General features: G+C 43.4%; 1 protein-coding gene and 1 long non-coding RNA gene across 2 annotated transcripts in view; one reads left to right on the forward strand and one right to left on the reverse strand.

Moving 5' to 3' along the window:
* Positions 1–17,209, forward strand: part of LOC110523072 (uncharacterized) — a 127,876-nt gene that overhangs the window by 78,729 nt on the left and 31,938 nt on the right. The window contains exons 37-41 of the mRNA XM_036976594.2: positions 3,738–3,924; positions 11,517–11,726; positions 11,819–12,002; positions 13,996–14,197; positions 14,334–14,498. Coding sequence (XP_036832489.2) covers positions 3,738–3,924; positions 11,517–11,726; positions 11,819–12,002; positions 13,996–14,197; positions 14,334–14,498 — 948 coding nt within the window. The remainder of the gene's footprint in view (positions 1–3,737; positions 3,925–11,516; positions 11,727–11,818; positions 12,003–13,995; positions 14,198–14,333; positions 14,499–17,209) is intronic.
* The window catches only part of LOC149983147 (uncharacterized), a 33,928-nt gene that overhangs the window by 1,564 nt on the left and 15,155 nt on the right, over positions 1–17,209 (reverse strand). The window contains exon 2 of the long non-coding RNA XR_016496421.1: positions 11,528–11,662. This is a non-coding gene — a long non-coding RNA (uncharacterized LOC149983147). The remainder of the gene's footprint in view (positions 1–11,527; positions 11,663–17,209) is intronic.

Here is a 17,209-nt window from a genome sequence, read left to right on the forward strand (position 1 = left end):
AGATGACACGGCTGGCTAGCTCAATGGTTCCTAGTGGGGTGTTGAGTAGTAGAATGGTCCCACTTAAATTAACTTTTCTGGATACTTAGGGCAGCTAATCAGCTGTACCAGTGATTTGTCCGGGAGGTGAGCTTCTCGCCTCTACCTCGTTGAGATTTCAGAGTTCAAACCGCTTTAGACGTGAGCTGCAGCTCGACGCCTTTCTGGTCTAGGTTAATTAACACATTTTATACAGTTCTTCAAAAGGGGCAGTTCATGAGGCTGACATGCCATCTGACCTTTTTAAGGGGGCGGTGACTACTTGTACAAAGTTATAGAAAAGTTTCTAAGAGGAAATTGATTACATTATCAACAAAAACACATATTTTACACAACATCGAGGATGGACACTTCACACAGTGTGTGTATGCGTTTCAAGTCACAGTATTTCCTCTATTTTTAATGGCATTACAAAATAAGCAAATGTTACTCACCACCTGGATTTGGTCTTATGTAGCAATGTGAAATTGTTTTTGGAAAGCAATTCTGCTTTGAAAGTTGTAAACTCAACTTGTAAACCCAATTGCGAAAATGGCCTTTGAATGTTTTGGTATCTAGTGAAAGGCTCTGTCTACACCATTCAGCATCGTTCACATCCTCTTAAGCTTTATCCCCACCATCCTGTTTTGCTCTTGGAGCGCACATTTGACGCTCTGGCCGATGATTGGTTTACCTCTGGATAACATAAACAGCCTAAACCGCTCTGCTGGCAACAATTTCATTACGTTTTTTTGCAGACCTTTACTGACCGCGGCCATATTCAATGGGTGCTGTAGACACGTCACATAATGTAAGCTAACGAAGCAGCCAGCTAACATTAGCTAGTTAAACAACAATGAATGAAGTGGCAACAATGCCACAGTGCTGGGAGCTAACCAACCAGGTCCAATGTTAGCTAGCTAACATTAGGCGATAACTAGAAAAGCAAACGGCTCTGGGAAACAAGTAATGCCAGCCAACATTAGCTTACAGTCCACTTTATCTTGAAATGAAACCACTGTCGGAATTAGAAAACGTGTATCCGAATGTAGCTAGCTATCTTACCTGTATACATCAACATGCATCATGGACGCGTCACCCTGTCAGGAATGCAATACCACGGTTGCCCTTAGTTTGAAGATATAATCTGAAGACTGTTGTTTTCTATGTCTCCTTAGCTATCATACTCTAATTCCACTGATTTCAAAACGTGATCCTCCAAAAATTGGAGAGCAACACTTATGCAGCTCCACTACTTAAAAAAAAGCTGCATTAGACAGGATTATCAAGTCTGACGAGCTCAAATAAAGTCTTCAATATGGCAGACAAATCTGAATGCCTCTCTTGGCATGTCCAGCCCACTCATCTCAGCCAATCATGGCTAATGGGAAGGTTGCTAGCGTTTTGTGGCTTAACCAACAAGGCTCCTAATTTATCAATTTTAATCGTAAGAAAGTTCATGTTCGAATGCACTTACTTCCCAAAGAGATTTGTTCAAATATCTCTTCTGTGAAGTCGTGACTTGCGACATACGCCTAGTTTCCTGAATCGGGTCACAAATGACATTCTTTAGATCGCCTCTGACCATTCCCCACATTCTATGTTAAAAATATTGTGACAGTATTCGCTTTAGAAAGTGTTAGTTTCGGCGGGCGAATGTCTGTAACAAAAGCTTATTCCTGTGTGAATTTGGAAAGGAAGATGGCTGAAAGTTCTTGTAATTGATTTACATCAGGGTGATCGCTGTCACACATCCCCTCCCCCCCCCCACCAGTTCCCCTCTCCCCCCTCTGCGACTGAAAGGGGGTCTGGCTGAAGTTATTTATTGCCAAGCTGATCTGACCTATTTGGATCCTTCCAGGACAATCATGACTCCAGTCACCTTGCCGTGGTTAAATGCGGTGGTTCGCACATTCAGTTTTGTGCAACTGCTGCCATCTATCCACAGTTTATGGACTAGGTAGGTTTTAATAGTGAGTGGGAACATACCCTATACACTTCCTGATGAACTCAGTCAGTATAAATATCAAGGTTATACTGAGGCAACCCTGAACATATCCCAGTCCGCTATATCAAAACAATCTTGAAGATTGGATTCCGATTGGTCAGACCATGGTTGAATTGACCTGCAAGACCACTTGTACTTCCTTTTTGAGTTTCTGCCTATAGGAAGGGAAAATCGGAATGGAGTTTTGATTTGACTTTCCCGAAAGGAAAGGCGGGGGAGGGCCTTGCAGGCATTCCAGAAGGGAGAGTAATAGTGGCTGAGAGTTTTTGAAGAGCGAGTACTACAGGCAATGTGTTAGAACTTTGGTAGCATTTTCCTCAGACCTGCTTTTTTAGACTAGCTAGCTACTATAAATACGGCCTCAGGATATGTTTCCAATTTGCACGAAGTCCAGTGTAGTTAATTGAGGGCCGTCGTATCTGCTCGAAGGGGAATATATACACTGTGACTATAACCGAAGAGAATTCTCTTGATGGTATACGGTCGGCATTTGATTCTAGGTCGGGTGAATTAATGTACCTGGACTCACACCATAAGTTGTTAATCATGAAACACACCAGTCATCTTCCCGGAGAATTCGTTATTTCTGTCTGTGCGATGTATTGAGAACGTTTTTTGTGTCAAATGCAGTATCTGGTTGCTCCTAATTACACGCCACAGACCAGCAAATATTCTTCACGTCATAGGAATCAATACAAATGTTTTTGTATGCCCTCTTATACACACACTATTAGGCCCAGCCTTTGGAACTTAAGCTTTCCTAGATATCGCTACCATATTGTGATCACTACATCCAATGGATTTGGATACTGCTTTAATGCATTAAAGCAGATATCTAAAGCATAATTGAAGATGTGATCAAGACATGTTTTCATTCCTGTGCTGTATATCTCCCCTGGTAGGTTTACTGAACCTGAACCTGAACCAGTTTTCAGACACTAGTGTGAAGCTTTTTCTTGAGTGGGCAGCTTAATGAAAGCCAGTCAATATTTAGGTCACCCAGAAAATACACCTGTGATAACATATCAAGCATTTTACATGTTATCCAGATACTGGCTGATAACATGGTCTATAGCAGCTTCCCACCAGAATGGTCTGTAGGTGATGGAGGTAAACCAGTAGCCTTATTACTTCAACAGAATTTAACATGAGATCCTCTCAACTTTATAGGAATGTGGTTCTGAATATAGACCGCAACACTGCCCCGTTGGCATTTGTCTTTTCGGTAGATGTTACAGCAGCAATCCATGGTTATATCATCAACGGTATTATCTTAGTGAGTTTCAGATGGTCAGAATATGAATGTCATCTGTTACTAGCAAGTTATCAGTTTCATGAACCTTGTTTCTTAGGCTACATATGTAAATGTGGGCTATTTATGAGCTGGGCTTAAGTCAATGTAGAGCATCTTCCGTTTCCAAAAGATGTCAGTGATCTATTAAAGTTATTCCAACAGAGCTACAGGAATATTTTAACTAGGTGTAATGCCTGTGGACTGCTGAATCTTTCACACCCGCAGCCCAACGATGACCCCCGCCACGCCCTAGCTACACACCCTAGACCATGCCACACAACACGCCTTAACCCTAGTCACATGCCCTAGACAATGCCACAAGCCCTAAGCCCCCATGGACCGGTGAATTAAAACAAAACCCAACCTGTTGGCCTACAGAAGTTTGGCTGTGACATGTGGTCCTTCTGTCTCCTACAGAGGTGCATCTGTGCTGCAGGCTTCCGGCTCCAGGCTAATGGTTTGTCCTGTGTGGATGTTGACGAGTGTAATGAGGTCCTACCGCCTGTCTGCAGCCACACCTGCCTTAACACCCGCAGCTCCTTCCTGTGTCGCTGTCACCATGGATATCTGCTGGAACCAAATGGTCACAGCTGCAAGACCCAAGGTATTTCAATTGTGTCTTTGCTTGAACGTAATTAAGACATTGTTTTAGTGAAATATTTACTTTTGTCTGAAGCCAAAAAAGACAGGAAATGCAAAAGCTAATTTGACCAATGCAGAAACTAGGCTTTTCAGAATAAATGGCTTAACTACTGCTAGAGTACTGAAGCTTAATTCATCTACTATACAGTGCCATGCGAAAGTATTCGGCCCCCTTGAACTTTGCGACCTTTTGCCACATTTCAGGCTTCAAACATAAAGATATAAAACTGTATTTTTTTGTGAAGAATCAACAAGTGGGACACAATCATGAAGTGGAACGACATTTATTGGATATTAACTTTTTTAACAAATCAAAAACTGAAAAATTGGGCGTGCAAAATTATTCAGCCCCTTTACTTACAGTGCAGCAAACTCTCTCCAGAAGTTCAGTGAGGATCTCTGAATGATCCAATGTTGACCTAAATGACTAATGATGATAAATACAATCCACCTGTGTGTAATCAAGTCTCCGTATAAATGCACCTGCACTGTGATAGTCTCAGAGGTCCGTTAAAAGCGCAGAGAGCATCATGAAGAACAAGGAACACACCAGGCAGGTCCGAGATACTGTTGTGAAGAAGTTTAAAGCCGGATTTGGATACAAAAAGATTTCCCAAGCTTTAAACATCCCAAGGAGCACTGTGCAAGCGATAATATTGAAATGGAAGGAGTATCAGACCACTGCAAATCTACCAAGACCTGGCCGTCCCTCTAAACTTTCAGCTCATACAAGAAGACTGATCAGAGATGCAGCCAAGAGGCCCATGATCACTCTGGATGAACTGCAGAGATCTACAGCTGAGGTGGGAGACTCTGTCCATAGGACAACAATCAGTCGTATATTGCACAAATCTGGCCTTTATGGAAGAGTGGCAAGAAAGCCATTAAAGATATCCATAAAAAGTGTCGTTTAAAGTTTGCCACAAGCCACCTGGGAGACACACCAAACATGTGGAAGAAGGTGCTCTGGTCAGATGAAACTAAAATTGAACTTTTTGGCAACAATGCAAAACGTTATGTTTGGCGTAAAAGCAACGCAGCTGAACACACCATCCCCACTGTCAAACATGGTGGTGGCAGCATCATGGTTTGGGCCTGCTTTTCTTCAGCAGGGACAGGGAAGATGGTTAAAATTGATGGGAAGATGGATGGAGCCAAATACAGGACCATTCTGGAAGAAAACCGGATGGAGTCTGCAAAAGACCTGAGACTGGGACGGAGATTTGTCTTCCAACAAGACAATGATCCAAAACATAAAGCAAAATCTACAATGGAATGGTTCAAAAATAAACATATCCAGGTGTTAGAATGGCCAAGTCAAAGTCCAGACCTGAATCCAATCGAGAATCTGTGGAAAGAACTGAAAACTGCTGTTCACAAATGCTCTCCATTCAACCTCACTGAGCTCGAGCTGTTTTGCAAGGAGGAATGGGAAAAAATGTCAGTCTCTCGATGTGCAAAACTGATAGACATACCCCAAGCGACTTACAGCTGTAATCGCAGCAAAAGGTGGCGCTACAAAGTATTAACTTAAGGGGGCTGAATAATTTTGCACGCCCTGTTTTTCAGTTTTTGATTTGTTAAAAAAGTTAATATCCAATAAATGTCGTTCCACTTCATGATTGTGTCCCACTTGTTGTTGATTCTTCACAAACAAATACAGTTTTATATCTTTATGTTTGAAGCCTGAAATGTGGCAAAAGGTCGCAAAGTTCAAGGGGCCCGAATACTTTCGCAAGGCACTGTACATATGAGATGAGTATGTAAACAAAGTGGCATAGTTAAAGTGGCTAGTGATACATGTATTACATAAAGATGCAGTAGATAGAGTACAGTATATACGTATACATATGAGATGAATAATGTAGGGTATGTAAAGATTATATTAGGTAGCATTGTTTAAAGTGGCTAGTGAAATATTTTACATTTCCCATCAATTCCCATTATTAAAGTGGCTGGAGTTGAGTCAGTGTGTTGGCAGCAGCCACTCAATGTTAGTGGTGGCTGTTTAACAGTCTGATGGCCTTGAGATAGAAGCTGTTTTTCAGTCTCTCGGTCCCAGCTTTGATGCACCTGTACTTACCTTGCCTTCTGGATGATAGCGGGGTGAACAGGCAGTGGCTCGGGTGGTTGTTGTCCTTGATCTTTATGGCCTTCCTGTGACATCAGGTGGTGTAGGTGTCCTGGAGGGCAGGTAGTTTGCTCCCGGTGATGCGTTGTGCAGACCTCACTACCCTCTGGAGAGCCTTACGGTTGTGGGCGGAGCAGTTGCTGTACCAGGCGGTGATACAGCCCGACAGGATGCTCTCGATTGTGCATCTGTAGAAGTTTGTGTGCTTTTGGTGACAAGCCAAATTTCTTCAGCCTCCTGAGGTTGAAGAGGCGCTGCTGCGCCTTTTTCACGATGCTGTCTGTGTGGGTGGACCAATTCAGTTTGTCTGTGATGTGTACGCCGAGGAACTTAAAACTTACTACCCTCTCCACTACTGTAATAGTATCCGTAACGTCCACAAACATGTCAAATGTTTTTTATAATCAAACCTCAGGTTCTTTTTACAATATAATCGATAATGTCAACCGGAATGTAGCTTCTTCCATAGGCGAGAGAGAATATGGCTGTGCATGAGAAACTCTGCTGGCACCCAGCCATCCACTGACGAGATGGGTTCTTTATCGCTAATTTTTCAAAATAAAAGCCTGAAACTGTCTAGACTGTTCACAGATTGAGGAAGCCATAGGAAAAGGAATCTGGTTCATATCCCTTTACATGGAGGCAAGGCATCCAATGGAACAAAGCGCTTTCAGGAAAAAACGCACTTGTTGGATTTTCCTCAGGTTTTTGCCTGCAAAATCAGTTCTGTTAAACTCGCAGACAATATTTTGACAGTTTTGGAAAGTTTTGGATTTTCTATCCTAATCTGACAATTATATGCATATTCTAGTTTATGGGCCCGAGCAGCAGACAGTGTAATTTGGGAAGGCTTTTCATCCAAAATTCCAAATACTGCCCCCTACCCTAGTGTAGTTAATTTTACTTATTTAACCAGGGATGCCAGTTGAGAACAAGTTCTCATTTACAAATGCGACCTGGCCAAGATAAAGCAAAGTAGTGCAACAAAATCAGTTACTCCTGAGGTTGAAGAGGCGCTGTTGCTCCCTCTGCTGTTTCCTGAAGTCCACGATCATCTCCTTTTTGTCAACCTCACACTCAACATCAACAAAACGTTATTTTCCTGACGCCACACTCCGAGGGCCCTCACCTCCTCCCTGTAGGCCATCTCATCATTGTTGGTAATCGAGCCTACCACTGGAGTGTTGTCTGCAAACTTGATGACTGAGTTGGTGGCGTGCATTGCCACGCAGTCATGGGTGAACAGGGAGTACAGGAGAGGGCTGAGAACGCACACTTGTGGGGCCCTGGTGTTGAGGATCAGCGGGGTGGAGATGTTACCTACCCTCACCACCTAGGGGTGGCCCTTCAGGAAGTCAAGGACCCAGTTGCACAGGGTGGGATCCAGACCCAGGGTCTCTAGCTTAATGACGAGTTTGGAGGGTGCTATGGTGTTAAATGCTGAGCTTTATTCGATGAACAGCATTCTTACATAGGTATTCCTCTTGTCCAGATGGGTTAGGTCAGTGTGATTGCGATTGCTTCGTTTGTGGACCTATTGGGGCGGTAAGCAAATTGGAGTGGGTCTACGGTGTCAGGTAGGGTGGACGTGAAATGGTCCTTGACCGGTCTCTCAAAGCACTTCATGATTTTTATTTTTATTTATTTCACCTTTATTTAACCAGGTAGGCTAGTTGAGAACAAGTTCTCATTTGCAACTGCGACCTGGCCAAGATAAAGCATAGCAGTGTGAACAGACAACACAAAGTTACACATGGAGTAAGTAAACAATTAACAAGTCAATAACACAGTACAGAAAAAAAAGGGGAGTCTATATACATTGTGTGCAAAAGGCATGAGGAGGTAGGCGAATAATTCAAATTTTGCAGATGAATAACACTGGAGTGATAAATGATCAGATGGTCATGTACAGGTAGATAGATATTGGTGTGCAAAAGAGCAGAAAAGTAAATAAATAAAAACAGTATGGGGATGAGGTAGGTAGAAATGGGTGGGCTATTTACCGATAGACTATGTACAGCTTGCAGCGATCGGTTAACTGCTCAGATAGCAGATGTTTGATGGAAGTGAGTGTGATAGTCGTTCAGCTCCGGTACCTTAGCTTTTTTGGGAACAGGAACAATGGTGGCCCTCATGAAGCATGTGGGAACAACCGACTCGGATAGGGATTTATTGAATACGTCTGTAAACACACCAGCCAGCTGGTCTGTGCATTCTCTGAGGACGCGGCTAGGGAAACCGTCTGGGCCGGCAGACTTGCGAGGGTTAACACGTTTAAATGTTTTACTCACGTTGGCTGCGGTGAAGGAGAGTCTGCAGGTTTTGGTAGTGGGCCATGTCATTGGCACTGTATTGTCCTCAAAGCGAGCAAAGGATTTGGTCTGGGAGCAAGACATTGGTGTCTGCGACTGGGCTGGTTTTCTTTTTGTTGTCTGTGATTGACTGTAGACCTTGCCGTTGAATTACGACTCGACTGTCTCTACACTGACGCTTAGCTTGTTTGATTGCCTTGCGGAGGGAATAGCTACACTGTTTGTATTTGGTTATTTTTCCGGTCGCCTTGCCATAATTAACTTTATTACAGACTTTGTATGTTATGTCAATACAAATCACTGCTCAAAAAAATTAAGGGAACACTTAAACAACACAATGTAACTCCAAGTCAATTACGCTTCTGTGAAATCAAACTGTCCACTTAGGAAGCAACACTGATTGACAATAAATTTCACATGCTGTTGTGCAAATGGAATAGACAACAGGTGGAAATTATAGGCAATTAGCAAGACACCCCCAATAAAGGAGTGGTTCTGCAGGTGGTGACCAGACCACTTCTGTTACTATGCTTCCTGGCTGATGTTTCAGTCACTTTTGAATGCTGGCGGTGCTTTCACTCTAGTGGTGGCATGAGACGGAGTCTACAACCCACACAAGTGGCTCAGGTAGTGCAGCTCATCCAGGATGGCACATCAATGCGAGATGTGGCAAGAAGGTTTGCTGTGTCTGTCAGCGTAGTGTCCAGAGCATTGAGGCGCTACCAGGAGACAGGCCAGTACATCAGGAGACAGGCCAGTACATCAGGAGACGTGGAGGAGGCCGTAGGAGGGCAACAACCCAGCAGCAGGACCGCTACCTCCGCCTTTGTGCAAGGAGGAGCAGGAGGAGCACTGCCAGAGCCCTTCAAAATGACCTCCAGCAGGCCACAAATGTGCATGTGTCTGCTCAAACGGTCAGAAACAGACTCCATGAGGGTCCGACGTCCACAGGTGGGGGTTGTTCTTACAGCCCAACACCGTGCAGGATGTTTGGCATTTGCCAGAGGACACCAAGATTGGCAAATTCGCCACTGACGCCCTGTGCTCTTCACAGAAGAAAGCAGGTTCACACTGAGCACATGTGACAGACGTGACAGTCTGGAGACGCCGTGGAGAACATTCTGCGGCCTGCAACATCCTCCAGCATGACCGGTTTGGCGGTGGGTCAGTCATGGTGTGGGGTGGTATTTCTTTGGGGGGCCGCACTCGCCAGAGGTAGCCTGACTGCCATTAGGTACTGAGATGAGATCCTCAGACCCCTTGTGAGACCATATGCTGGTGCGGTTGGCCCAGGGTTCCTCCTAACGCAAGACAATGCTAGACCTCATGTGGCTGGAGTGTGTCAGCAGTTCCTGCAAGAGGAAGGCATTGATGCTATGGACTGGCCCACCCGTTCCCCAGACCTGAATCCAATTGAGCACATCTGGGACATGTCTCGCTCCATCCACCAATGCCACGTTGCACCACAGACTGTCCAGGAGTTGGTGGATGCTTTAGTCCAGGTCTAGGAGGAGATCCCTCAGGAGACCATCCGCCACCTCATCAGGAGCATGCCTGGGCGTTGTAGGGAGGTCATACAGGCACGTGGAGGCCACACACTACGAGCCTAATTTTGACTTGTTTTAAGGACATTACATCAGTTGGATCAGCCTGTAGTGTGGTTTTACACTTTAATTTTGAGTGACTCCAAATCCAGACCTCCATGGGTTGATAAATTTGATTTCCATAATTGTGTGATTTTGTTGTCAGCACATTCAACTATGTAAAGAAAAAAGTACTTAAGAATATTTACTTCATTCAGATCTAGGATGTGTTATTTTAGTGTTCCCTTAATTTTTTTGAGCAGTGTACAATTGTTAAATTAAGAGCCTATTTGGTTTAGTTGGAAAAAGCAGCAACCTTTCCACTAGCCATGATGGGCTTTCTCTTTTGAGTGGGCTGGACATGTCGATTTCAGACCACTCGTCTGTGATAGAGCGCATAACTGATGAATTTACCAACACTCAACACCCATTGAACATGGCCGGTGTCAGTAAACGTAGGCAATGAAACATAATATTTTTGCCAGCCGAACCAGATCTGCTAGGGTGAGTGAACTGGTCAGTGCGCTGTTCTCTCATTTGTGTCTGGAAGTAGCTCATCAACGTTGGCCAGTTGGCTTGGGTGTTTGACTGCTGTTAGGTCAGAACGCTCGGCTCAACCCTACTCATCGGCCAGAGCGTCCAATGTGTGCTCTGAACGCTCCGAGACCGAAATGCTCTGAATTTACAAAAGGACAATCTGATACCGCTCTGAGGTTACCAACGCCCATATTACATTTACAAGCACACTCATAGTACAAACCAGCTTTTATTCTTCATATTTGGTTGTTTAGTATATTGCCTCACATGTGAATCCTTAGATGGGTGGGGCTTAAGCTTAAAAGGGTGTGAACGATGCTGAATGTGTGTTGACGAGCTCTCAGTAGGTATCAAATATTCAAGGGCCATTTTCTCAAGTGTGAGGTTACAAGTTTTTTAACTTTCAAAGCAGAATTACTTTTGCGTTCAACTATTGTATGATATACCATATACTAGCTCTGTCTACTCTCATCCAATGTAAAAAAAAATAAAATAAACCTTTTCAAATGTTGCTACATAAGACCGAATCAAGCCAGTTGGTCTCAAATGTTCGAATGCTTTTTATTCCTAAATGGGATTCTAAGTATATCAACTTTTTAAAGCAGCATTACTTCCTGTATCCTCCAACTATGGTGTATTATATGCCATTTTGAAGCTCTGAGTGTACTTTTATCAAATGTAAAAACAGCAATTCAAATTTTGGTACATAAGACTATGAGAGAATGCTTGTTTTCTATACATCCTTCCAGCAAGAAAATGAGCCAGCGGATTGCAGTGCCATCTGAGTATTTAGGAAATTGAGTTCCCAACCAGTGTGCCAAATTTAATTATGTAACATGGAGAAATTAAGGGGAGAAAAGACTCTAACATTCATTGCTGGCTCAACCTAATAGACGCAACTAATGTAGATTTGTCTAATTATAGTTTTGTCATTGTATTCAGAATGGTGTGTTTTGTCATGGTATATTGATGGTGTATTTTGTCTGTGTAGATGAGGCTCACCTGCTGGCATCTGTTCAGAATGAGCTGCTGGTGTTGGGGTTGCATAGCTCCAGCCTTTCATTGCTCTCCACTAGTCAGACACCTGTGTTCTGTGTGGATTATGACTGGAGAGACCAGAGGGTATACTGGGTCAGTCTGGAGGAGGAGAGCATCAAGTGGACTTCCATTAATACCAAGGACACAGGCACTCTGGTCAAAGGTTAGTACCCTAACCAAGGACAGGGTTAGTACCAAGTACAGTCTCAGCCCTACTGTCTAGATGTTTGCTAATAGAATGCTCTCTTTCTGTAGGTGTGAAGTCTGAGTCTATAGCTGTGGACTGGGTTGGCAGGAACCTGTACTGGCTGGATGGGCTGGCCAGTCAGATTCTGGCTGTGAGGCTGGGCACATCTACAGTAAAGTCTCAGAACTACATAGTGGTTCTGGATGAGGATCTGGAGCAGCCTCGCTCACTACTGCTCCTGCCACACAAAGGGTGGGTTCGGGTGTGAGGGCTGCTGCCACACAAAGGGTGGGTTCGGGTGTGAGGGCTCCTGCCGCCCAAAGGGTATACAAATGAATATACCTATCACTCTGTTTTTATAACACGACCCTGAAAAGTCCATTATCCCTCTGAAGAGTATGAATTAGGTTTTGAGACTTAAAGCAACCTGTGTACAAATTGTTTGAAGCACAATAGACCGTCATAGCTGTGTGGAGGAAAACCTTGATAGAGCATGGGTGGAATAGGCATTGTGGTGCTCATGTGAATTTCAATTTTTGGGGGGTGACTTCAGGTCCATGCCTTCTCTCACATAGTTTTTTGTTTTCAATTTCCATGATGATTACTTACACCTGAAGGTGATTATTCAACATATTATACAACAATACAAGTTAGGTAAAAGTAATCAATAATGAAAAATGGTAACAGAAATGATGTAGTTAGAATTGATTGAATATTAACAGTGGATTTTCTAGAGGGAGGTGAAAAAACAAACATTTAAGCCGATATGGAACTGAACAATTTGTTTTCCTTGTGGTTCTCGCTCATGAGTCAGTGTTGATTTGCACATTTTCCTCTAATGGGGTCATTGGCTTAGATATGAAGGTAGGGTGATTTGAATATAACTGAGCTTCAAACAATGCTTATAGACAACTATAATTCAATCCAATTAAAACTAAAATAGGCATATGGAATTTTCATCACACAATTTCCTTAAAATCCACAAATCGAATAAAAATAATCATACAATGATTTAGCCCATAAATCATGACAAGTACAATCGGTCCGAATTGTGAAAATGAAACCACATCCCTATATATATATATATATAAGTCTGTATAGTTCATATATTTTTTTACATTTCTCCCCAATTTCATGGTATCCAATTGGTGGTTAGTCTTGTCTTAACTCATAGCTGCAACTCCCGTACGGACTCGGAGCGGCGAAGGTCGAGAGCCATGCATCCTCCGAAACCCAACCAAGCCACACTGCTTCTTGACACAATGCCCGCTTAACCTGGAAGCCAGCGCCACCAATGCGTCGGCGGACACGCTATACTCTTGCTGACCATGTCAGCGTGCATGCGCCCGGCCTGCCACAGGAGTCGCTAGAACGCAATGGGACAAGACATCCCTGCCGGCCAAACCCTCCCCTAACTCAGACTACGCTGGGCCAATTGTGTGCCGCTGCGTGCATCTCCCGGTCGCAGCCGTGCTGCGACAGAGCCTGGACTTGAATCAGGATCTCTAGCGGCACAGCTATCACTGCGATGCAATGCCTTAGACCCATGCGCCACTCGGGAGGCCCTATGGTCTGTATAGTTTGACACTGACTCCAACTTAGGTTCCCAATGTGGTTGGTTTGTAAATGGTGTGGGGAAAATGTTTCATAATCAAAATGGCCTAATTCAGTCTGATAGATGTGCAGGTCCCTCTGGCGCGTCCACCTGTTTAGAAGTTTGTATGAGTCTGTCCTGTTTTTTAGAACCTCACTCTGCTTGGTTGAGCCTGAAGGAAGATGTTTTTTAAATTTTATGTTGGTTGTAAAAACACTCCTCCCCCTTACATGTTTAATTGCTCTAGCCAGTATTCAGAACTTCAATGTCCTCACAGGCAATTAATTTTGCAGCAGTCATAAAACATATCACATGTGAAAGGGCAGCTGCCACACAAAGGTGGGTGAGGGGACAGGGTGTTAAAATAAAGCTTCAGTAGAATATAATAAATCATAAACTCGTCTGAAGTTGTGGACTGTAGAACCGATTTTGGTAGACTGATAGCTGTAGGCAACCCTGTTCCTGGAGTGCTGCAGCTACTGCATGATTTTGTCCCAACTGAGCTAATTGATCAGTTTAGTAATGATTGCCTAAATTCAACACACTTGGTCTTCCAGGTTGGTTAAATTAAAAACTTGAAGTTCCTTGGGCACTCCAGAACCAGGGTTGCCTACCCCTGATGTAGACTAATCGTTGTTCTTTCTCTCCCAGGTTGATGTATTGGTCAGAGGTTGGTAGCGATCCCCAGATTGAGCGTTCAGGGATGGATGGCTCTGAGAGGAAGGTGGTGTTGACTCGTGGTCTAAGCTGGCCAGTCAGTCTCTCTGTGGACACTCTCACTGACCGAATCTACTGGGCAGATGAAAAACTGCAGTGCATCGGCTCTGTATCCCTGGAAGGACACAATGTCAGGGTAACACTGCAGCTAACATGAATTATGGTTATACTCTTTACAGTAAACATGGAATGTCTAGATATGAACTTTACTGTAAGCATGGAATGTGACTGGTTAAGACGGTTATTTTTGCTCTTGTCTGTCTTCACAAAAGCTTCTGCAGCTGACTGAAATGCCCAGTCCATTCTCTGTAATGGTTTTCAATGACATGGTCTACTGGTCTGACACCAGGAGGAGAACTATTCAAGTATCCCACAAGAACACGGGCAAGAACCGCAAAGTTTTACTCAAAAGACCTGGACAGCCTTTTGGCATCAGGGTAAGGCTTTAGACGAGGATTGGGGTTAAGGGAATGGGTTCAACCTTATAATCAGTGGTAGTGGTCATGTTGCCCTTCTCTCCCTCCGTCTTGAAGTGTCTCGCGGTCTCTCTCGCAATTCAATTTAAGGGCTTTATTGGCATGGCAAACATATGTAGATAATAAACAATATTGAAACAATACTAATTTACAGGGAACATGAATCACAAAAGCTCCAAGAAAAGTGACCTTTCAAGTGTCATATGTGCAAATAGTGTACAAAGGGGAAAATAAACCAACAGAAATATACATTGTATTTACAATGGTCTTTGTTCTTCACTGGTTGCCCTTTTTCTTGTGGCTTGCACACCGGTATTTCACTATATATATGTAGAGAGAGATAGATGGGAGAGATAGTTGATCAAAATTGGATTTGCTTTCGAATTCTTTGTGGATCTGTGTAGTCTGTGGGAAATATGTGACACTAACCTGGTCATACATTTGGCATCAGGTTAGGAAGTGCAACTCAGTTTACACCTCATTTTGGGTTAGGGTGTGCACATAGCCTGTCTTCTTTTGAGAGCAAGGTCTGCCTTCGGCGGCCTTTCTCAATCGTAAAGCTGAGTCTGTACAAGATTTCCTTAATTTTGGGTCAGTTTCAGTGGTCAGGTATTCTGCCACTGTGTACTCTCTGTTTTAAGGCCAAATAGCATTCTAGTTTGCTGTTTTTTTGTGATTTCTTTCCAGTGTGTCAAGAATCATTTTTGTTTCCTCATGATTTGGTTGGGTCTAATTGTGTTGCTGTCCTAGGGCTCTGTGTGGTCTGTTTGAACTAAGGCCCAGGACCAGCTTGCTTAGGCGACTCTTCTCCAGGTTCATCTCTCTGTAGGTGATGACTTTGTGGAAGGTTTGGGAATTGCTTCCTTATTGGTGGTTGTAGTTTATTTTCTGGATTTTGATAATTAGCGTTAACGACCTAATTCTACTCTGCATGCATTATTTGGTGTTTTCTGCTCTACATAGGGGATATTTTTGCAGAAATCTGCATGCAGTTTCTCAATTTAGTTTTTGTCCCATTTTTTTTATTTTTTGCGGTTGGTGAGTGGACCCCCAGATCTCAACTATAAAGGGCAATGGGTTCTACAACTGATTCAAGTATTTTTTGCTAGATCCTAATTTGTTGAATTTAATGTTCCTTTTGATGGCAAAGAAGGCCCTTGTTGCCTTGTCTCTCAGATCGTTCACAGCTTTGTGTAAGTTACCTATAACGCTGATATTTAGGCCGGAGGTATGTATAGTTTTGTGTGTTTTAGGGCAACGGTGTTTTGATGTAATTTCTACTCGTGATCTGGGAATTGGACCTCCTTTGAACACCATTATTTTTGTCTTACTAAGATTTACTGTTAGGGCCCAGATCTGACAGAATCTGTGCAGAAGATCTAGGTGCTGCTGTAGGCCCTCCTTGGTTGGGGACAGAAGCACCAGATCATCAGAAGACAGTAAACATTTGACTTCAGATTCTAGTAGGGTGAGGCCGAGTGTTGCAGACTGTTCTAGAATACCTGACATGATGACTCCTTGCTGTCCCCAGTCCACCTGACTGTGCTGCTGCTCCAGTTTCAACTGTTCTGCCTTATTATTATTCGACCATGCTGGTCATTTATGAACATTTGAACCTCTTGGCCATGTTCTGTTATAATCTCCACCCGGCACAGCCAGAAGAGGACTGGCCACCCCACATAGCCTGGTTCCTCTCTAGGTTTCTTCCTAGGTTTTGGCCTTTCTAGGGAGTTTTTCCTAGCCACCGTGCTTCTACACCTGCATTGCTTGCTGTTTGGGGTTTTAGGCTGGGTTTCTGTACAGCACTTTGAGATATCAGCTGATGTACGAAGGGCTATATAAATAAATTTGATTTGATTTAGTGCCATCACCAATTTCTTAACATTATATAGAGTAGACATTATATAGAGTAGACATATAGAGTGCTGTGAAAATATTTGCCCCCTTCCTGATTTTAATTTTTTGCACATTTCTCACACTTAAATGTTTCAGATCATCAAACAAATTTAAATATTACGCAAAGGTAATCCAAGTTAACAAACAATGCAGTTTTTAACTTATGGCTGCAGGGGCAGTATTTGAGTAGCTTTGATGAAATGTGCAGAGGTGCCCATATTCATCGGCCTGCTCCTCAGTCATAGTTGCTAATATTTGCATATTAGTATTGGATAGAAAACACTGAAGTTTCTAAAACTGTTTAAATTATGTCTGTGTATAACAGAACTCATATAGCAGGCAAAAACCTGAAATTCCACTTCCTGTTTTTTTTTTCTGGGGGTGGCAGATTTTTGACCAAGCTCTTGTTGCGATACGAAACCTTCAACCCTGCCCCTTGGCCGGCAGCGGGGTGCTAAAGGTGGTTAGCGTCCCGTTCCCTGGATTGGACAGGGCACTATAGATAGTTCAGGTTATCTCGGTATAACCAGGACCGCTCGCGTAGCCCTGCCTCTCTTTATCGATACGTTGTCCGTGTAGAGAGGTCTTTTGCCTTGTCACTCTCAACGGTCTAGCTCTAGCTGGGATGTGTGAACCCCACGTTTATCCTCGACTCCTTTTACACCACTAATGGATCCTTGAGTTGTTATTAAGCCTTCTTCCTACCAGTCTCTATATGATTTCCCTCAGGTTGAGTATTTCCCTTCTGTGATGTATCTAGTTTAAATTGTGAAGAC

Source organism: Oncorhynchus mykiss, chromosome 5 (assembly GCF_057628025.1).
Source record: "Oncorhynchus mykiss isolate SJ-2025 chromosome 5, ASM5762802v1, whole genome shotgun sequence".
In the NCBI taxonomy this organism is placed as follows: domain Eukaryota; kingdom Metazoa; phylum Chordata; class Actinopteri; order Salmoniformes; family Salmonidae; genus Oncorhynchus; species Oncorhynchus mykiss.